At 43.5% G+C, this 19,775-nt stretch overlaps 1 protein-coding gene across 19 annotated transcripts in view; it reads left to right on the forward strand.

The window, feature by feature from the left end:
• The window catches only part of LOC137351950 (polyhomeotic-like protein 2), a 321,230-nt gene that overhangs the window by 212,638 nt on the left and 88,817 nt on the right, over nt 1-19,775 (forward strand). For 16 of the 19 annotated variants that reach the window (XM_068016840.1, XM_068016839.1, XM_068016842.1 and 13 more), the window contains 2 exons: nt 11,542-11,619; nt 14,181-14,345. In XM_068016840.1, the coding sequence (XP_067872941.1) occupies nt 11,542-11,619; nt 14,181-14,345 (243 nt within the window). Of the gene's footprint in view, nt 1-6,450; nt 6,549-11,541; nt 11,620-14,180; nt 14,346-15,243; nt 15,535-19,775 lie in introns of those variants that run through there. The other 3 variants (XM_068016853.1, XM_068016854.1, XM_068016855.1) reach the window with 3 other exon arrangements.

Below are 19,775 nucleotides of genomic sequence, written 5' to 3' on the forward strand. Positions count from 1 at the left end.
TGGGGACAGGATCAGGCTTCCCTCTGACACTCCCACTACTGGATAGGAATTCAGCACTCACTGTCTGTGCTGACACACGCAATGAGTATTCAAATGAGGTACTGGAGGGATTAGTGGGACCTATTAACACCTTTAATTTAGTGTTTGTCAAAACCTTCAGAGAGAGGCTGAAAATTGGGGTCTCAGAAATCTGTGACTTAAGAAGTATCCATTTGGAATTCAAAGCTTCTTCTTCTTCTTTGGCCTCCTTATCTCGAGAGACAATGGATACGCGCCTGGAGGTGGTCAGTGGTTTGTGAAGCAGTGCCTGGAGTGGCTATAAAGGCCAATTCTAGAGTGACAGGCTCTTCCACAGGTGCTGCAGAGAAATTTGTTTGTTGGGGCTGTTGCACAGTTGGCTCTCCCCTTGCGGCTCTGTCTTTTTTCCTGCCAACTACTAAGTCTCTTCGACTCGCCACATTTTAGCCCCGTCTTTATGGCTGCCCGCCAGCTCTGGCGAACGCTGGCAACTGACTCCCACGACTTGTGATCATTGTCACAGGATTTCATGTCGCGTTTGCAGACGTCTTTAAAGCGGAGACATGGAAGGCCGGTGGGTCTGATACCAGTGGCGAGCTCGCTGTACAATGTGTCTTTGGGGATCCTGCCATCTTCCATGCGGCTCACATGGCCAAGCCATCTCAAGCACTGCTGATTCAGTAGTGTGTACAAGCTGGGGATGTTGGCCGCCTCAAGGACTTCTGTGTTGGAGATACGGTCCTGCCACCTGATGCCAAGTATTCTCCGGAGGCAGCGAAGATGAAATGAATTGAGACGTCGCTCTTGGCTGACATACGTTGTCCAGGCCTCGCTGCCATAGAGCAAGGTACTGAGGACACAGGCCTGATACACTCGGACTTCAAAGCATTAATACATAAATACCAAACTATCTTCAGCAAAAACAATTTTTGTGGTGTGAAATAATGATTTTTTTTTTTAATGCCTTGTGAAGCCTTTTTGCTCATCCCGTATTGAATTTGAATGTTGGAATCTCTTTGTGAGGTGAAAGAGGATGAAAGCGTGTTAGATTGGCAACAGACAGCAAGTACTTTGTCCATCAAAATGCAGTTAGGGGAAATACTGGGCCTGAACTGTCGGTTTGACAGAAAGTAATTGAAATGCAGTCAGACTCCACTTCCTAAACCTAAAAGCTTCTCGACTGAAAATTACAAAAACAAATTAGATCTTTTAGAAACAAGTGAACAAGGACTGATGCTTCAGGTGGCAATAAGTGGTTTGTGTTCAGACTGGGATTCAATTTAATATGGGCTGTAAGTGATATTTGTCACAGGGATGAGGACCATAATGGAGAAAGAAGACATGTGATGTCACCCCATCTGTGACAGCTCAGATTGTGTATCCAGCAGTATGGAAAAGTAATGCATCTCCTCAGGCAGCTGAATCAGATTTCCATGAGGAGGCACAGACAGTCAGGACTAGAAAAATATATTAAGAAGTATGGTGATAAAAGGGATCTGGCTAAGGATCAGGTTACACACGAGAGGTTTCCCAGCAGAGGAGGAAGTACGATCTAATTGCCTCGAGGTTTTTTTTCTCGTGTGATAATGGCCGACTTTCAAGCTATCTTCAAAATCTGTACAGTGTAACAATAACAATGCATTAAGCCCTGCTCCCCCTTTAGAAAAGTGGTCAAAGACATTAATTTAGTTATTGCGTGATTGCGTTTGGTAATAAGTGGAGGAGGCAGACAAGCAGCAAGCATGCAACCTTCGACCTTGCCCTCAGGCACCCTGCATCATTATGAGGAGCTGTGCGTTTGTTTAACGGGGAGTTTTCAGTTTCAGAGCCTGCACTCTGTGGGCACGCTGCTAGTCCCCAGCTCTATGTTGATGTGATGAAGTGTCCCATGGCCACATCTATCTACAAATGTTGTTTGCAATGGGGCTGAAATGAGATTTGTAACTAGTGAAACCACAGATCCTGCTACTGACCGAGCAGGATAGGGAAACCAGTGCAAAGGAGTGTTCACTGTGCTGATTTGACTCTTGATTTTCAATTGATTTTTAAGTTGATAATCAAATCTGGGATGTTGATTAGATGGAGAGAGATCTTAAATAATTGCTAATTGCAGGTAAGGAAGATCTTTACTGTAATATTTCAACTGATAAATGTAATCTTAGAAGCTTTACATTGTGCTGTGAAGAGGGTTAATTTGATAGTAACTATTGATCTTTTATAAAATTCAAGCAACTGGGTTGTAAATGACTTGATGCTGAAAATGATCATAAATTAGTTTCTGAAGCTTAACGCATGGGAAGATTCTAGTAACAGTCCAGCATTGAAAAATGGGATTTAAACACACACAGCACCTGTTAGTGAAGTCCCACTCCATTTAAAACTGATCAAAAACATGAAAAATGTAGTTGTATTTGAACATGGGCTGCCCTTGTATAAACTACATGGAGAAACTTTATACAAATGTTTAGGGAAAATTAGATTCTGAAATTTTGTGTGTAAAAATACATTCAGAAAACTGAAGTCTGGGGAATTAGCTGGAATAATAGCCTGAGACTGTGCTTTCTATCAGAAGAATGCTTTACATGTTTCTGTCACCTCCTATTGTATTGAACATTATCTGGTGATAGTTTGTGTTAATTTTTCAGCTGTATGATTATTTACTATTTAGAATATCTCTGTCTGAATATTAGGGTTAATGTGATTTATTTAAAGTATAAGTTGCTGGTTATATATTCCAAAAATTACCCTAATACAGTGGAGCCTGAAATTACTAAACACAGTGGAATGCTATTATCAATTATTTATCTTACTGATTATCTGTCAGAATTCTTTGCAGCTTAAAATCTTGCATGAGGCAGTACCTCACTGGACAGCCTGCTAACACCAATCTCTTCCTGTCTGGCACAAATTAACTGCGTAGCACGGGAGGATTACATTCGATATGTCATTTGTATTGTACTTGCCTTCCGCTACTTAGGATTCTGCTGTACTATATTTACAAGACTGGAATCTGGGGACTCTACCTGGGAAGAGTGATGATGTATAGTGGAAATTCCACAGTGTGATTGTTGTACGTTACTCAAGTTTAACTATTTAGTAAAGATTTAATACGCATTGGGTTGCTTATAGAATCTGGGGTCTGGAGAAGAGTTCAGAAGTTCAGCTGTGAAATTAGGAAGGTTACTCTATGTATGCACATTTTTAATTGTATCTGGTTGTGAGTTGATGACGTTCTTCACAAGAGTCTCTTAACTACTTGTATATTTCAGGTTCCAGATCAATAACGGGGTTTTTGTGTTTTCTAAGATTGTGTTGCATCCGTAATGAAATGTGGTACTTAGAAATGAGATATAAAGTCTGAGGCCTGGAATGTAGCAGCAGTGCTATGTATGAGAATATAATCCATGTGTTAGAATGTTGGCTGTGCCATTGTCCTTAATCAGTTAATGAATTAAAGTTTTAATGTAGAGGGATGGAGTTGAGAAGCAAGACTTCAAAAACTTACCCCACAGAGCCATCCAGTGGCCAAAGCCTGAGAATACATTGTGACAGTTGACATAGCAAAAGTGAGTGGGAAATGTTGAAAAAGCAATATATAATAGGAAAGGCATGATTAAAAACCATAACATGAAGTAAAGATTTTGGACAGGGAGCACATACTATGCACAAGCCTTTTATTAATACAATGAATATCAGCACAGTGGTGCAGTGGTTAGCACCGCAGCCTCACAGCTCCAGCGACCCGGGTTCAATTCTGGGTACTGCTGTGTGGAGTTTGCAAGTTCTCCCTGTGTCTGCGTGGGTTTCCTCCGGGTGCTCCGGTTTCCTCCCACACGCCAAAGACTTGCAGGTTGATAGGTAAATTGGCCATTATAAATTGCCCCTAGTATAGGTAGGTGGTAGGGAAATATAGGGACAGGTGGGGATGTGGTAGGAATATGGGATTAGTGTAGGATTAGTATAAATGGGTGGTTGATGGTCGGCACAGACTCGGTGGGCCGAAGGGCCTGTTTCAGTGCTGTATCTCTAAACTAATATAACAGCAAATATCCCAGATCTCGTTTATGTGAGGGGTTTTCTGCCATTTTCATATGTGAATTTTTCCTTTACTAATTATTATTTATTTTTATTTCCAAAATATACTTTATTCATAAAAATCTGTAAAACAAAAATTACATTCCCAAACAGTTTAAAACAGCATCAAGTCAAAAAATACAAACATTGCAAGGGAGATCAATTTCCTTCGATACAATCATGAGTTGCCTCACAACCCTTCCATTTCATTGTCATGCCAGATACATTTTTACATTTTACAGCACACGAAATTTTCCCGATACAGTTCAAGGGGTTTCCCATGGATCCAGCCCCTCAGTTCAGCTTGGTGGGGGGACCTTACACTGTGGTCTTTCCCCATTGAGCCTTTGCCACGGCTGCCCCAAGCTTTAGTGCGTCCCTCAGCACGTAGTCCTGGACCTTGGAATGTGCCAGTCTGCAACATTCGGTCGTGGACAACTCTTTGCGCTGGAAGACCAGCAAGTTTCGGGCAGACCAAAGGGTGTCTTTCACCGAATTGATAGTCCTCCAGCAGCAGTTGATGTTTGTCTCGGTGTGCGTCCCTGGGAACAGCCCGTAGAGCACAGACTCCTGTGTTACAGAGCTGCTTGGGATGAACCTCGACAAAAACCACTGCATCTCTTTCCACACCTGCATTGCAAAGACACATTCCAGAAGGAGGTGGGCGACTGTCTCTTCCCCACCACATACACCGCGGGGGCATTTTGCGGAGGGGGCGAGACTTCGGGCGTGCAGGAAGGATCTGACGGGGAGGGCCCTTCTCACCACCAGCCAAGCTACATCTTGGTGCTTGTTTGAAAGTTCTGGTGATGAGGCATTCCGCCAAATGACTTTGACGGTCTGCTCGGGGAACCATCTGACAGGATCCACCATCTCCTTTTCCCGTCTTAGCCAAAATTATCTGATATACTTAATCAGAGCCTATTAATCAGACACACAAATTATTCCAAATTCTCTTCCAAACTTGAATAATAGCACTGTCCTTAGAAGCGATGCTAGCTATTTTGTTTATATAAAAAAAAAAGAGTTTGCATTTAGATAATTTTCGTCATATTTAATTTAAACGTTCCATGCCTGTTCAGTTGTTGTTTTGTTGCTGTCTTATGAATATGAAATTTGAGCCAATAAGGTGCAATCCCAAATCAAAATTTGCATGTAAAAAGATGTGACATCTGAGGTGTGACATATGCAGGCGTGAGCAATGCACAGCATATTTTAAAATTCTCATCCTTGTTTTCAAATCCTTCCATGGTCTCGTTCCTCCCTCTCTCTGTAATCTTCTCCAGCCCTACAACCCTCTGAGATATCCAGCTTCTTGATTGTTCCGATTTTAATCATTCCACCATTGGTGGCTGTGCCTTCAGCCGCCTGGGCCCCAACCTCTTCAATTCCCTTCCTAAACCTCTCCGCTTCTCTCACTCACCTCTCCTCTTTCAATATGCTCCTTAAAACCTGACTAATCTGTCCTAATATCTCCTCATGTGGCTTAGTGTCAGATTTTGTTAACTCTTCTGTAAAGAACCTTGGGAGGTTTTAGTAAATGAAAGGCAGTATACAAATGCATGTTGATTTTGGTGTTCTTTATATGTTTTTGTGTAACTTATCTTCTCTCTACATGCCTTGATGACTCTGGACCTTCCAAGTTTTATTTATTTATTTAGAGATACAGCACTGAAACAGGCCCACCGAGTCTGTGCCGACCATCAACCACCCATTTATACTTATCCTACATTAATCCCATATTCCTACCCCATCCCCACCTTCCCTCAATTCCCCTACCACCTACCTACACTAGGGGCAATTTATAATGGCCAATTTATCTATCAACCTGCAAGTCTTTGGCTGTGGGAGGAAACTGGAGCACCCGGCGAAAACCCACGTGGTCACAGGGAGAACTTGCAAACTCTGCAAAGGCAGTACCCAGAATTGAACCCGGGTCGCTGGAGCTGTGAGGCTGCAGTGCTAACCACTGCGCCACTGTGCCAAGTTGCAGGACCTATTTGCAATTCTCCCTGTAGTAGGCTGCACAGGGTACTAGGGTAGGCAGGAGTGATTGCCCACTCCAGCGTTTACATCTATAAACGGGAAGACACGGCAACTTACCAACTGGCTGCAATAAAGATTAGGAACTCTCTGAAGTGCACACGAAACTTGTGCTTGCCCCACTTTGCGGATCGACGCCTTTAAGAGTTTTACGTATAATGCCACTGCTGTCATTTTTGTTAGTTTTAAGTAAATCATTTGCATTCTGTTGTGAAATATATTCTGAGGAAGTTTGGGATTTGTCAACTCATTTATAGCAGTGTTACAATGAAGAATCAGTGGCAGGAAACAGCCGGAACTCAGCAGTGATTTTCCAGTCATCTGGGAACTGTTTAAATCACAAAAGCAAAATACTGCAGATGTTGGAAATCTGGAATAGAAACAGAAAAAGCTGGAAATTTTCAACAGATCAGGTAGCAACTGTAAAGAGAGAAACAGAGTTAATGTTTCAGGCTGATGACCTTTCATCAGCACTCCTGTTTAAATCATCTTTGATTTCCTGCATTACAACAAGAGACTACACTTCAAAAAGTACTTCATTGGTTCAAGGTGCTTTGGGATGTCTTGAGGTCATTAATGTTGCTGAATAAATGCAAGTGTTTCCTTCTTCCAGTCCTGACTTAAAAAAAATTTAAAGTCATGCTGAGAAAGTTTGGTTCCTTCTGTGATTGGTGAGTGGGGCTTGTTATTCTGATCATCACCGAGTAATTTGAATATTTGTCAGTTGAGTTCTTGCTTTCAGTAGATGTGAATGACTCTGCTTTGAGCTCCTGATCCTTATTTAGAGCAATGCCATGCCGTTGACTTAAATTACTTTCATATTGAACATATGTGCAAAGATTTTGTTTTTAATTTAAAAAGGATTATTAGGATTAAATCACTTGCATGACTATGGGCAGGTTAATAACTTGAGCATCTGGCTGCAGTAATTGTTTTTTGACAAAATACAGGCCATTTGCTAACATGTCTGTGGTAATTCCACACAGTAAAGCTTTAATGTTGGAATCAAATGAGAAATTTGATGAATGAACCGGCTCTGGTCCCTGATAAGTGAGGCCGTCCACTTCATTGATCACCTCCAGATGCCTCGTTAGAAATAGACCCAAGTTGCATTTAACTGAACCACACAGAGCAGGAAGAGATATACAGGCAGAATTCCCACTTTTAATTGCTCTCCAAAGATTCCTGCTGGAAAGGTCCATTGGTGAGTACAAGATTGGCTTTGGATGTGAGGGCACTGCCCTGGTTGAATAGCATGCTGCCTTTAGCTTTCTCAGCTGACATGTGAAGAATATTGACTGATAAGGAGCGAGCAGCTGGTGCCAGCAGAACTTGGCGTTAATTTTAGTCTTGTGGTTAACACCAATGTAGCAAGCAAGCAATCAGTAGTAGGTCCCCCATCAATGGTGATCCAATCCAGATTTATTTAATCAACTAAATTTAAATTCCCCAGCTGCCATGGTGGGATTTGAATTTGTCTCTCTGGGTCATTAGTCCAGATCTCTGGATTACTAGTCCAGTAACATAACCACTGTGCTAGTGTCCTTTCCTGTTCTCTTAGTCTCAGATCCACAGTCAGTATCTCAGTTACCAACTGTGCTGCAGGATGAGCTGGAGCAATCATTTTAAGAATGACACTGTGTTACTTGTAATGCCTTCCTTACTCCTTATTGATTCATCCGTCAGTAAAACCAGTGATTCACAGGGAATTGCAACACTTTGCAGAATCCAAAGTGAAGAGGTATGTGTTAGCAAGTACGGCAAAATCTCATTACCTTTTCTATCAGGACAGTAACATGAAGCACAGCTACACTTGCTTTTGGTATAATATGCATGAGCAGTTTTTTAAATATTATTTTCAATAACATTCCTGGTGCTGCTTGATGACCATAAATGCAATTCTAGCACAAGAATTGTGTTTTGAAAGTGGGGGAAAGGCAAGCAAGTAGTAATAACTACATAGCATTTGTACTTTGAACCATGATTCTCAAACATATCCAAATGGAGATCTCTGCAAATACTGACACAGGAGAACAATACAGTAATTGCAGTAAGTGTCTTGAGGGGAGAATTCCTCTCTGTAGTATTAGTAATAAATAGTAACCTGTATTTTTTATTAATGGATTTATGGTTTTACTACATGCATAGCACAGCAGAAACTCCATCCTTTACTATCAAGCAACAGAAATAGCACATTAATAAGTCCAAGAGTAAAGACATCTGATATTAGACATGAACATAGAGTCATAGAGTTATACAGCACAGAAACAGGCCCTTCGGCCCAACGCGCCTGCGCCGACCATAAAGCACCCATCCAATCTAATCCCATTTTCCCGAAAACAAATTGAGGTGGGCTGGCTAGATTCCAGACAGAGCCTGTGAAATTCTCACATAAGCTCCTTCCCCGAAACAGTCACAAAAGAAATAGAAATCCCCATAAAACAGCTTAAATTTGTCATTTATAAGAGTCTGGAGGTTTTTAATCTAGTCTTTCAAACCCAAAAAGGACAAAAGAAAAATTACCAGCTGTGATCGCACTTTTGCGTCTGATCAGACTTCAGACACTTGAGCATTTAATTCAGGCTGATATTCCAGTGCAGTACTGACGGAGTGCTACATTGTCTGAGGTACCATCCTTTGGATGAGACTTTAAACTGAGGCCTTGCCTGGCCTCTAAGTTTGATGTATAAGATCCAATGGCATGATTTGAAGAAGAGTAGGGGAGTTCTCCGCGGTGTTCTGGCCAAAATTGATCCCTTGGCCAACATCGCTAAAACCCATTCCCAGTTATTATCTCATTGATGTTATGGGAGCTTGCTGTGTATGAATTGGTCACCATGTGACCTGTGTTACAACAATAACTAGACTTCAAAAGTACTTAATTTACAATAAAACATTTTGGGGTGTCCTGAGGTTATGAAAGGGGCCATGTTAAAAAATGCTAGTGCCTTGCAATAATTTAAACCAAAGAATATAACATCGTTTGAACAAGATGCATCCATGTTTATTTCACAGAGATCAGGGGCAGGAATGATGGCTGATTCTCCTCTCCTTAGTCCCAGATAATGGACCAGTAATCGAATGGCAGATCATTGCTGGTGTTTATACTGCTGATGCATGGGGGAAGGGGGAGCAGTGAATTTACCAACTGAATATTAAAGAAGCAGTTTTACAGTGTTTAACTGATCCTGTTCTATGTTGTATATTCTTTGCAAACAGTTCAAAAGTTTCTTCATTCACAGAGCAATGACACTCCATTGTTATATTCCATTTCTGACCATCGGCATGAACCTGCTGCTGGAACTGCATGACTGACCTGGCCTGCTTGCAGCCTGGACCTCCAGCTGGGTCGCTCAGCTGTCCTCCAGGCAGGAAAATGGTGCCTGCTTCATCTAATTAATTACAATGAGGGGATCTCCGTAGTGGAAACATGTACATGAAAGTTTGTTTAAAAATGGATTTTGCACCAGCAGCGGATAGTCAGCGATCCCCGAGACCAGGCACCAGTCAATATGGTACTGGGTAGGTGGAGCATTAGGAAGTCTCAAACGGCTGTAGCTTCCTCAGCAACTAGCAATCTGACCTTTGAATTAGATTGGAAGTAAGGTCAAAGCAGAAACAGGCACTGTCGATTGCATATAACACAGGGTCATTACTCCTGAACAAATCAATAGGAGCTCAATTCCTGTGAGATCTCGAATGGACAGGTCAGCATGACATGGACACAGAACTCATTTCTCCCAAGTAAGCTTACACAGTGACAGCTCAGCAGATTAATGTGAGGTGCACAGTTATAACACACACACCAGATTTTGTATGGTTTGCATTTCTATGTTTGGTTTCTTGTAGACAGGAAATGCTATTCAGGAATGCTTGTACATTGCCTCAATATTGTTTTTATCTCTGTTTGTCTGTAAAAATATCTGCTCACTTTCCCCCAGTTCTGTGCAGAATTTGCTGCTTTTAGTTGGGGTACTGGTTAGGGTGCTGCAGTTGACCCCTGTACCCTGGGGTTAGGGAGCGGAATGATCAGGTGAGTTTCTCCACTCCAGATGGCGATGGTGCACCCATAGCTGGCAGGTGCACCCCTTTGAGGCTGGCAGTGCTGCCCTTCTTGTTCAAATAGCCCACTGCCAAGCACTGCTTATGTTCACTGGGAAGAATTGGTACTGGAGTGGGCTAATTCAGGATAGTGGCTCCATGTGAAACTGTATTGCAGCACCTTCAGCAGAGAGGGGTAAGAGAAAAGTAGAGAATTGGTTCAGCTTGCTCTGGATCTGCATTTTACAAGTTAAGTAGGAGATGGTGTTTCAAAGTATTTACAGCACAGCAACAGGCCTTTCGGCCCATCAGATCCATACTGGTGTTTCTGCTCCACACGAGCCTCCTCACACGCATCTTAACTTCACCCTATCAGTATATCCTTCTATTCCTTTCACCCTCGTGTGTTTTCCAGCTTCTCCTTAAATGTATCAATACTATTCACCTCAAACACTCCTTATGGCAGCGAGTTCCACCACTCACCACTCTCTGGGTAAAGAAGTTTCTCCTGAATTCCCTATTGGATTTATTAGTGACTGTCTTATATTGCTGACCCCAGTTTTCTTATCTTTCCTTGTCAGGTAGCAATTCTAAACAATATATTTGAAAGTTTGGTATTTCAGTTCAGTCAAACTGTTTCCACGGAATATTTGATGCTTTCAGATCAATCCCAAGTACCTCGATGTTTGGGGACTTCATTGCTTTTGTTGTCCAAACACACCATGCACGGTGAAGTCAGTCAAAGTGCAAGTGGTTTGTGCCTTACAGACAGCTTCAGTGAGATGTTTATTCCAGATTTCCTTAAGAAATTCTGCATTTGGATTTTTTAAAACATCACGTCAATTTCTCAGCTGTTTTACTCTTACTTTTGCAACAGTTCTAATATCCTGTCGGAAACAGGAATGGTTTTATCCCAACATGATTTTAATTGCTGTACAGTTTATAGAAGTAGAAAGCCACATATCAGAACACTAACTGTCGGTCTAATCTGGAAATTATTTCCACTCATTGGCTGGTCTTTTTTTATTATTTTGGAAGGAGTGTGCTTTGGTGGAAATTAGGCTGCAACTGACTGTATTTTGACAGACTCCCACATAATAAATAAAACCGACTGTTATTTGCAGCCCAAATACATACATGATATGCCGTCATGTTAGATGATTATCTTCCCTGTCTTGGGAGCTAAATTAGTTAATCTTTTGTCATACACCAATACGTCCACAAGCAGAGGGGGCAAGATTGAGGGGGAAAATCTTTTCCTATGTGGCAGTCATGCACCTTCCTGTTTGACTTTGATTATGTATAAGTATAGACACTGGGCAACTGCACCATGTACCATTTCACCTCTTTAATTGTCTTTTACAGGCTAGTTTAGCAGCCAATAGACAAGGATCATCACCTAATGGGAATGTGTCACAGCAGCCTGCCTCTTCACAGACAACTGTGAGTAGCAAGTAATGCAGCCACTCTGATTTGCAGACAAAATGTTCACACTGCTCTTTATTTATACAGGAGATCATGACTTGCTCGTAATTAACAGACATTCTGTGGAAAATAAATCCAAGCCTAAAAGCTCTCAACCAATTCTAACCCATAGATTGAATCTCTCATGATCCAACAGCCCACGAACATTATATATTATTTTTAGAAAAAGCCTTTGTCATGTGAACTAAATTAGAAAGAAGATCTTAATTTGTGGGAGGGATGAGGTCATTGCTAAAAAGACGCATTAATTATTTGATCCCATAGCACATGAAGTTACTTGGTGTCTGTAGCACAGAAACACTGGTTTTTACCAGAGTTTGTGCTCCAAGTGAGCCTTTTCATCTCATCCTATCAGCATATCCCACCAGTAATTAGTAGGAATACAGTTAGAATGTCTTTATAATTCCTGATGGAAGCGCTTCTGTGCTAATTAGAAAGTAGGGTTGTCCAAATGCAGGACAGTGGCAGTAGTTCCCACACATCACAGTCCCTGCCTGTGATGAGCTGGTAATAAAGGGAAGGACTTCAGTCACTGCACTTGTTTTACACAGTCTTCCTGTAGCTTAATTTTACTCTTGGATACCACATAGAGATCGAACCCCAGTGGGTGGAGGTGAAAGAGAATTCTGAACTGTAAACTCGGAGGTCAGGGACTGGACGACACGGGCTGAGAAGCTGGCCATATCATTAAAATGTAACATTACTCACAATGTTGTATGTTTGATATAAAAATGTGACATTTTGCAAGTACAATGTTAGCCACTGGTAATTGTAATACAGCCTGGGTTTCCCTTTGTGACCCACCTGCCTCTCCTGTGCTCCTTGCCGTGCTGTGTACCTCCAGCACAACTCTTACAAACATCGACTTTATTTTTTGGTAAAAGGTGAATAATTAATTTTTTGGGGTGGGAGAGTGATTACCAACATTCTGTAATTATTTATTTTAATCCCATCTTGCATACAAAAAACTGAACACCTTCATTGAATCAATTGGTTTCTAACCATCAAACCTGGCTGGATTGTTTTGGAATAGTTTGAATTGATGTCATTGGGATTGTGTCAGTTGATAATCTGGACGTTTAGAGTTTAGTTTTGGATAATCAAGGGACAGTCGGTTGCCATCTTAGTCTCATATGCTCAAATCTGGTGGCTTGAGGTCATCCAAAACTCTACCGTCCGTATCTTAACTCGCACCAACTTCTGTTCACCTCACTGACTCCCAGCACAGCAACATCTTGATTTTAAAATTCTCAAATCCCACTGTGGCCTCCCCCCTCCCTATCTCTGTAATCTTTTCCAGCCCCACAATCCTATCTGTGCTGATCTAACTCTGGCCTCTTGTGCATCCCCGATTTTAATCACTCCACCATTGGTGGCTGCACAATCAGTTGGCAAAGCCCCAAGCTCTGGAATTCCCTCCCTACACCTCTCTGCCTCTCAACCTGGCTTTCCTCCTTAAAGACACTGTTTAAAACCTACCTTTTTTGACCAAACATTTAGTCATGCCTGCTAATGTCTCCTTGTGTGGCTCAGTGTCATATTATGATTTATAATGTTCTGTTAAAGGTGTGATATAAATATACCTTGTTATGTGGGAGCTAAGACTTTCATTTCCAACTTTTCACAAACATCTCAACTTTTCTTCTGGCTGAAGGATGTGAAATCCTGACTTTTTTCACATTATCCCTTCTTGCCATCAAACGTTGCCCCACCCCCCACCTCCTGCATAAAAAAAGAGCTGCATTTGTTGCCAAGGCATTTGGAAGCCTGTTATACACAATCGGGTTGTAGCCTTATCGAGTAGTTAAGGTCAGTGAACATTTCTGACTTGGCCTCCCATTCACCAAGCTTCTGTTCATAAAATATTTCCACAGAATAACTCTGAGCTGTCCTAATAACATGTGGAAACTGATCTATACACAAAGTGTGGCAATGCTTGACCAAAGCACAGGCTGTCATAGGGGCAATGCAGTTGGACTGGAGAGGAGACCAGGGTTGTCACACTGCTTTATTATTCAGTGACTGGTACAAGGAAGTACAAGTGTGGATGTAAAACCAGGACATTGTAACCTGAGAACACTTGTGGTCTAGGATGCCACAAGGAAGGGCTGCTGAACCAGGAGTTTCAGGAGAAGCCGGAGGAAATATTTTGATTTTTTTTTTTCACATAAAGCCATTTTTTCCCAATGGGATAGTGGAGGTGGAAATATAGGTGCAAACTTTGCAGTAGAATTTCCTCAGGGATTTTTTCCAATCATCCCCCACAACACATCAGCAGAGATTCCAGACAAACCGCCTAACCAACCAGTTATGCATTTCTCCAGGCTTTCCGCTGAAGTTAACAGGAGAACGGGAGAATTTCTCCTGGAAACTCCAAGTCATTTGAGATGAGCCTAACACGGGAGCCAAAAAAGGTCGAATTAAAATTTGAATTTGGAATAGCTACTCTTGAAGCACTGCTATTGAATTCTGTTTGCCATTAAAATGTTAATGGAAGGCATCTTGTTTCTTTGATTTAGATTAACCTTGCCACATCCCCTGCTGCTGCTCAGTTGATCAGCCGTGCTCAAAGTGTTAACTCTGCAGCTGCCACAGGTATAGCTCAGCAGGCTGTTCTACTGGGAAACTCTACCTCACCAGCTCTCTCTGCCAGCCAGGCCCAGATGTACCTTCGGGCTCAAATGGTAAGCAACAGCGTGGTGTTTACTTTAAGAAGTGTTGTATTTATAATCTGATGTCAAACACCTATCATCTTTACGGACAGCACATGTGGTTGCAGGATAAGTGGTGATTAATCACTGGCTGGCTCCAATCTTCATTCCCTTTGAAGATTAGCTGGCCAACCTTTAATTCAAACGCTATCTGTAACCTTTGATCCTTTATGGCCATGCTGCAGGGAGTCCATTAATATTCTTCCCATTTATATTCCAGCTTGAACATTTTTGTTTCCTGCCGTGGGTTCCGATATTAATTCCGATGGGATATTTAGAGGGGAAAGCGAATCTGCAATGGATAATTCAAAGACTGATTTGAGCAGACGGTGATTTGGGAGTTTATGCTTAATCTGGCCCTGAGACAGACTCGCCCTTTTCCAATTTGTGTTATTCCATGATAATTAAAAAAGTACATTAATTGGTTAACATGTTATCTAACTAATGTAATTAGACAGTCTAGTTAGCAGAGACTATGAGTGCTCTTGGTATTGCAAATTGACTAAAACTGACAAAAATTTGTTGCCCAGCACAATACCCACTTGCTCAATGTATACCCCCCCACCCTAGTTTTCTCCCTCCCCTCATCACCTGACCCAAGTCAGCATTATTTAGTTTTGAGCCTCGGTCATGAATTTTGGGAAGCTATGTTATCATAAGGGGCCCGATCTTCTCCTCACTAACATCTGCACACATGCCTTTCCAGCATGTGCTTGGAATAGCTATTCTCCTCTCAGGAGCACCCTGACCATGATCCCAGCTGAAATCAGGGAATGAATTTTAATCTGGGATTTTCCTGGTCTATATAGTTCTGCAACTGGTTACGTTTGCCGAGCCCTGGAGGAAGCCCAGACTGAGCCCATCAAACAGCCATTGTTCAACTGGAAAGTGCACAGGCTGCTGAGGCACTAACCCAGACAGAGCAGAAGGTGCTGGGATTTGATCCGTATTCTATGCTCAGCTGGCTGATCCCAGCTGGGGAAATTTCAGTAATTGCGTTGGGTGATCTCTGCTGGAAAGTCTGTGCGGGTCAGATGAGGACTGGATCAATCTGAGCTCTAAAGACCGCCACAGCTATCTGGATTCACACATGATAAATGTCCACACGGATGGAGCAAAATGGGAGCGGAGCTCACAAGGAGCGCTTGTCAGGAAATTGCCGGTGAGTGTCTGTAAAGATACACTCCCTGCTCAGAGTGTCTGATCATGTAGTCACCCTCCTGTTGTAACCCAGCCAGTCTCTGTCCATAACTCTTCAAACTGCTTTCTAACTCCTCCCTACATTGATTTTTCAAGGAACATTGTGTTGGCCAGATGTATGTCATTTATTATTAATAATTAAATAGCCACCTTTAAATTGTGTAGGTCAGTTTGGATTCTGTAAGAATGTGTCAGTGGTGAATCCGCTCACATTTACTTTGACTGGGGCCCAGCTATATTCTCCAGATGTTGTGTTGCTCAGATGTTGGTGCGAATGACCTGCATTGCTCGGTGTTTGCCCAATATTCTCTGTTTTCTGTTGCTGCCGATGACGCCATTGGATTATTGGGCGACATGTTCCAGCTGCTGATCCGCCATGAGAGTCTCACTCCAGCTGCTGATCCACCGTGAGAGTCTCACTCCAGTGGCTGATCCTCCGTGAGAGTCTCACTCCAGCTGCTGATCCGCCATGAGAGTCTCACTCCAGCTGCTGATCCTCCGTGAGAGTCTCACTCCAGCTGCTGATCCGCCGTGAGAGTCTCACTCCAGCTGCTGATCTTCCGTGAGAGTCTCACTCCAGCTGCTGATCCGCCGTGAGAGTCTCACTCCAGCTGCTGATCCGCCATGAGAGTCTCACTCCAGCTGCTGATCCGCCGTGAGAGTCTCACTCCAGCTGCTGATCCGCCATGAGAGTCTCACTCCAGCTGCTGATCCGCCATGAGAGTCTCACTCCAGCTGCTGATCCGCCGTGAGAGTCTCACTCCAGCTGCTGATCCGCCATGAGAGTCTCACTCCAGCTGCTGATCCGCCATGAGAGTCTCACTCCAGCGGCTGATCCTCCGTGAGAGTCTCGCTCCAGCGGCTGATCCTCCGTGAGAGTCTCACTCCAGCTGCTGATCCGCCATGAGAGTCTCGCTCCAGCTGCTGATCCTCCGTGAGAGTCTCGCTCCAGCTGCTGATCCGCCATGAGAGTCTCGCTCCAGCTGCTGATCCTCCGTGAGAGTCTCACTCCAGCTGCTGATCCGCCGTGAGAGTCTCGCTCCAGCTGCTGATCCGCCGTGAGAGTCTCGCTCCAGCTGCTGATCCGCCGTGAGAGCCTCACTCCAGCTGCTGATCCTCCGTGAGAGTCTCGCTCCAGCTGCTGATCCGCCGTGAGAGTCTCGCTCCAGCTGCTGATCCGCCGTGAGAGTCTCGCTGCAGCTGCTGATCCTCCGTGAGAGCCTCGCTGCAGCTGCTGATCCGCCGTGAGAGTCTCACTCCAGCTGCTGATCCGCCGTGAGAGTCTCACTCCAGCTGCTGATCAGTCCATTACTAATGAGAGGAAATTATGATCTTGAAAAAAATTATTCCATTCGTATATGAAAAGCAATCTCCAATTTTCTCTCCTTATTAGTTTGGTTCCCTCACTGGAATATGGTTTGATGTGCAGTCATCAGCCTTTGGCACCTCACCCAAGTGCCTATTGTTCATGTGAGAATATTGATGGTGAGAGTCACTGCCAAAGGAGAATATCTCAATCCTGTTCACTCCCAGTCCATACTTTCACCTGGGATAACTAGCAGGATCAGAAGCGGGAAACCTGGCCCATCATCCTTCCCCTAACTCAGCCACCGCAGCCAATCACAGCACCTGTACCATTGCTCCAATAGAAAGTGTTATTTAGAAATAACAGCTTAGAATTTCTGTGACTCCACCAAAGGGGCAGAAGTGTAACATTGAGAAACATCCCACCCCAGTGCCCCCCCGACACTTCTCTCCCCCCACTACAGCCTCACCAGGGACCCATCTGGAATAGGAGCATGGGTTCATCAGAATAATCAAGGTGTGTGATTACAGTAATTAGAATATTACAGTGCAGTACAGGCCCTTCGGCCCTCGATGTTGCGCCGACCTGTGAAACCATCTGACCTACACTATTCCATTTTCATCCATATGTCTATCCAATGACCACTTAAATGCCCTTAAAGTTGGCGAGTCTACTACTGTTGCAGGCAGGGCGTTCCACGCCCCTACTACTCTGAGTAAAGAAACTACCTCTGACATCTGTCCTATATCTATCACCCTTCAACTTAAAGCTATGTCCCCTCGTGTTTGCCATCACCATCCGAGGAAAAAGACTCTCACTATCCACCCTATCTAACCCTCTGATTATCTTATATGTCTCTATTAAGTCACCTCTCCTCCTCCTTCTCTCCAACGAAAACAACCTCAAGTCCCTCAGCCTTTCCTCGTAAGACCTTCCCGCCATACCAGGCAACATCCCAGTAAATCTCCTCTGCACCCTTTCCATAGCTTCCACATCCTTCCTATAATGCGGTGACCAGAACTGCACGCAATACTCCAGGTGCGGTCTCACCAGAGTTTTGTACAGCTGCAGCATGACCTCGTGGCTCCGAAACTCGATCCCCCTACTAATAAAAGCTAACACACCATATGCCTTCTTAACAGCCCTATTAACCTGGGTAGCAACTTTCAGGGATTTATGCACCTGGACACCAAGATCTCTCTGTTCATCTACACTACCAAGAATCTTCCCATTAGCCCAGTACTCTGCATTCCTGTTTCTCCTTCCAAAGTGAATCACCTCGCACTTTTCCGCATTAAACTCCATTTGCCATCTCTCAGCCCAGCTCTGCAGCCTATCTATGTCCCTCTGTACCCTACAACATCCTTCGGCACTATCCACAACTCCACCGACCTTAGTGTCATCCGCAAATTTACTAACCCACCCTTCTACACCCTCTTCCAGGTCATTTATAAAAATGACAAACAGCAGTGGCCCCAAAACAGATCCTTGCAGTACACCACTAGTAACTAAACTCCAGGATGAACATTTGCCATCAACCACCACCCTCTGTCTTCTTTCAGCTAGCCAATTTCTGATCCAAAGCTCTAAATCACCTTCAACCCCATACTTCCGTATTTTCTGCAATAGCCTACCGTGGGGAACCTTATCAAACGCCTTACTGAAATCCATATACACCACATCCACTGCTTTACCCTCATCCACCTGCTTGGTCACCTTCTCGAAAAACTCAATAAGGTTTGTGAGGCACGACCTACCCGTCACAAAACCGTGCTGACTATCGCTAATGAACTTATTCTTTTCAAGATGATTATAAATCCTGTCTCATAACCTTTTCCAACATTTTACCCATAACCGAAGTAAGGCTCACAGGTCTATAATTACCAGGGCTGGCTCTACTCCCCTTCTTGAACAAGGGGACAACATTTGCTATCCTCCAGTCTTCCGGCACTATTCCTGTCGACAATGACGACATAAAGATCAAGGACAAAGGCTCTGCAATCTCCTCCCTAGCTTCCCAGAGAATCCTAGGATAAATCCCATCTGGCCCAGGGGACTTATCTATTTTCACACTTTCCAAAAGGTAGAGGTGCCTGGTCCATTGTGCCTCTGGAATCTCAGACCCACACCCAACATCCCTTAGATCTTAAGACACTAACCAGCCAAAAATTGAAGGAAGATAGTTTGGCGTTCCCACAGGGAATGTTTATCCAGCCATTGGAAAGTATTTGAGGTAGAATCCACACCTGAATAGAAAGAGCAGGATAATGAGAGCCCCTCCCACTCCTCCATTCGATTAGATATGGATATTCGTTGTTGGATGAAGTAGTTTTCTCATGATGGATGATGGTTCCTCTCTAAATTGCAAAGCCCACCACAACTCGACCAGAATTCTCCCCCCCACACTTGTCCAAATTTCTAGCTTAGTTATTGGAACTCTCCTACGCAGTGAACACAGTTGATTCACATCCCATTTTATGCACATTATTGATCCACAATGTCTGCTTCATTGCTGGTGTTTCTCACTTGCTGATGCTAGTTACATTAAGGAGAGAGCTGATAGCCTCAGTACCCCTGGGTAAGGAATGGAAATAAAACAACCTGGCTTATAATATGCAGCGAGCCTCCCCTGGAACAGACGCCTGTTTGGATACTGGGTGAGAACAGAATGAAGTGAGACGTTAACCCTTATCCCAAGCCTTGCTCCAACAGTTCCAAACACTCGCTGCCTCCTGTTACAATTGAAGAGCCACACGGGATACCTTTTAAGGGACATCCTATCAGAGGATGCTTACTGCTTGTGCGAGTTGGTGTCTGTTGAACTACAACAAGTCACATTCACATAGCATCTTTAAGATGGTAAAGCAACCCACGGTGCTTCACAGGAGCATTACAGA

Source organism: Heterodontus francisci, chromosome 37, assembly GCF_036365525.1.
Source record: "Heterodontus francisci isolate sHetFra1 chromosome 37, sHetFra1.hap1, whole genome shotgun sequence".
Lineage (NCBI taxonomy): Eukaryota > Metazoa > Chordata > Chondrichthyes > Heterodontiformes > Heterodontidae > Heterodontus > Heterodontus francisci.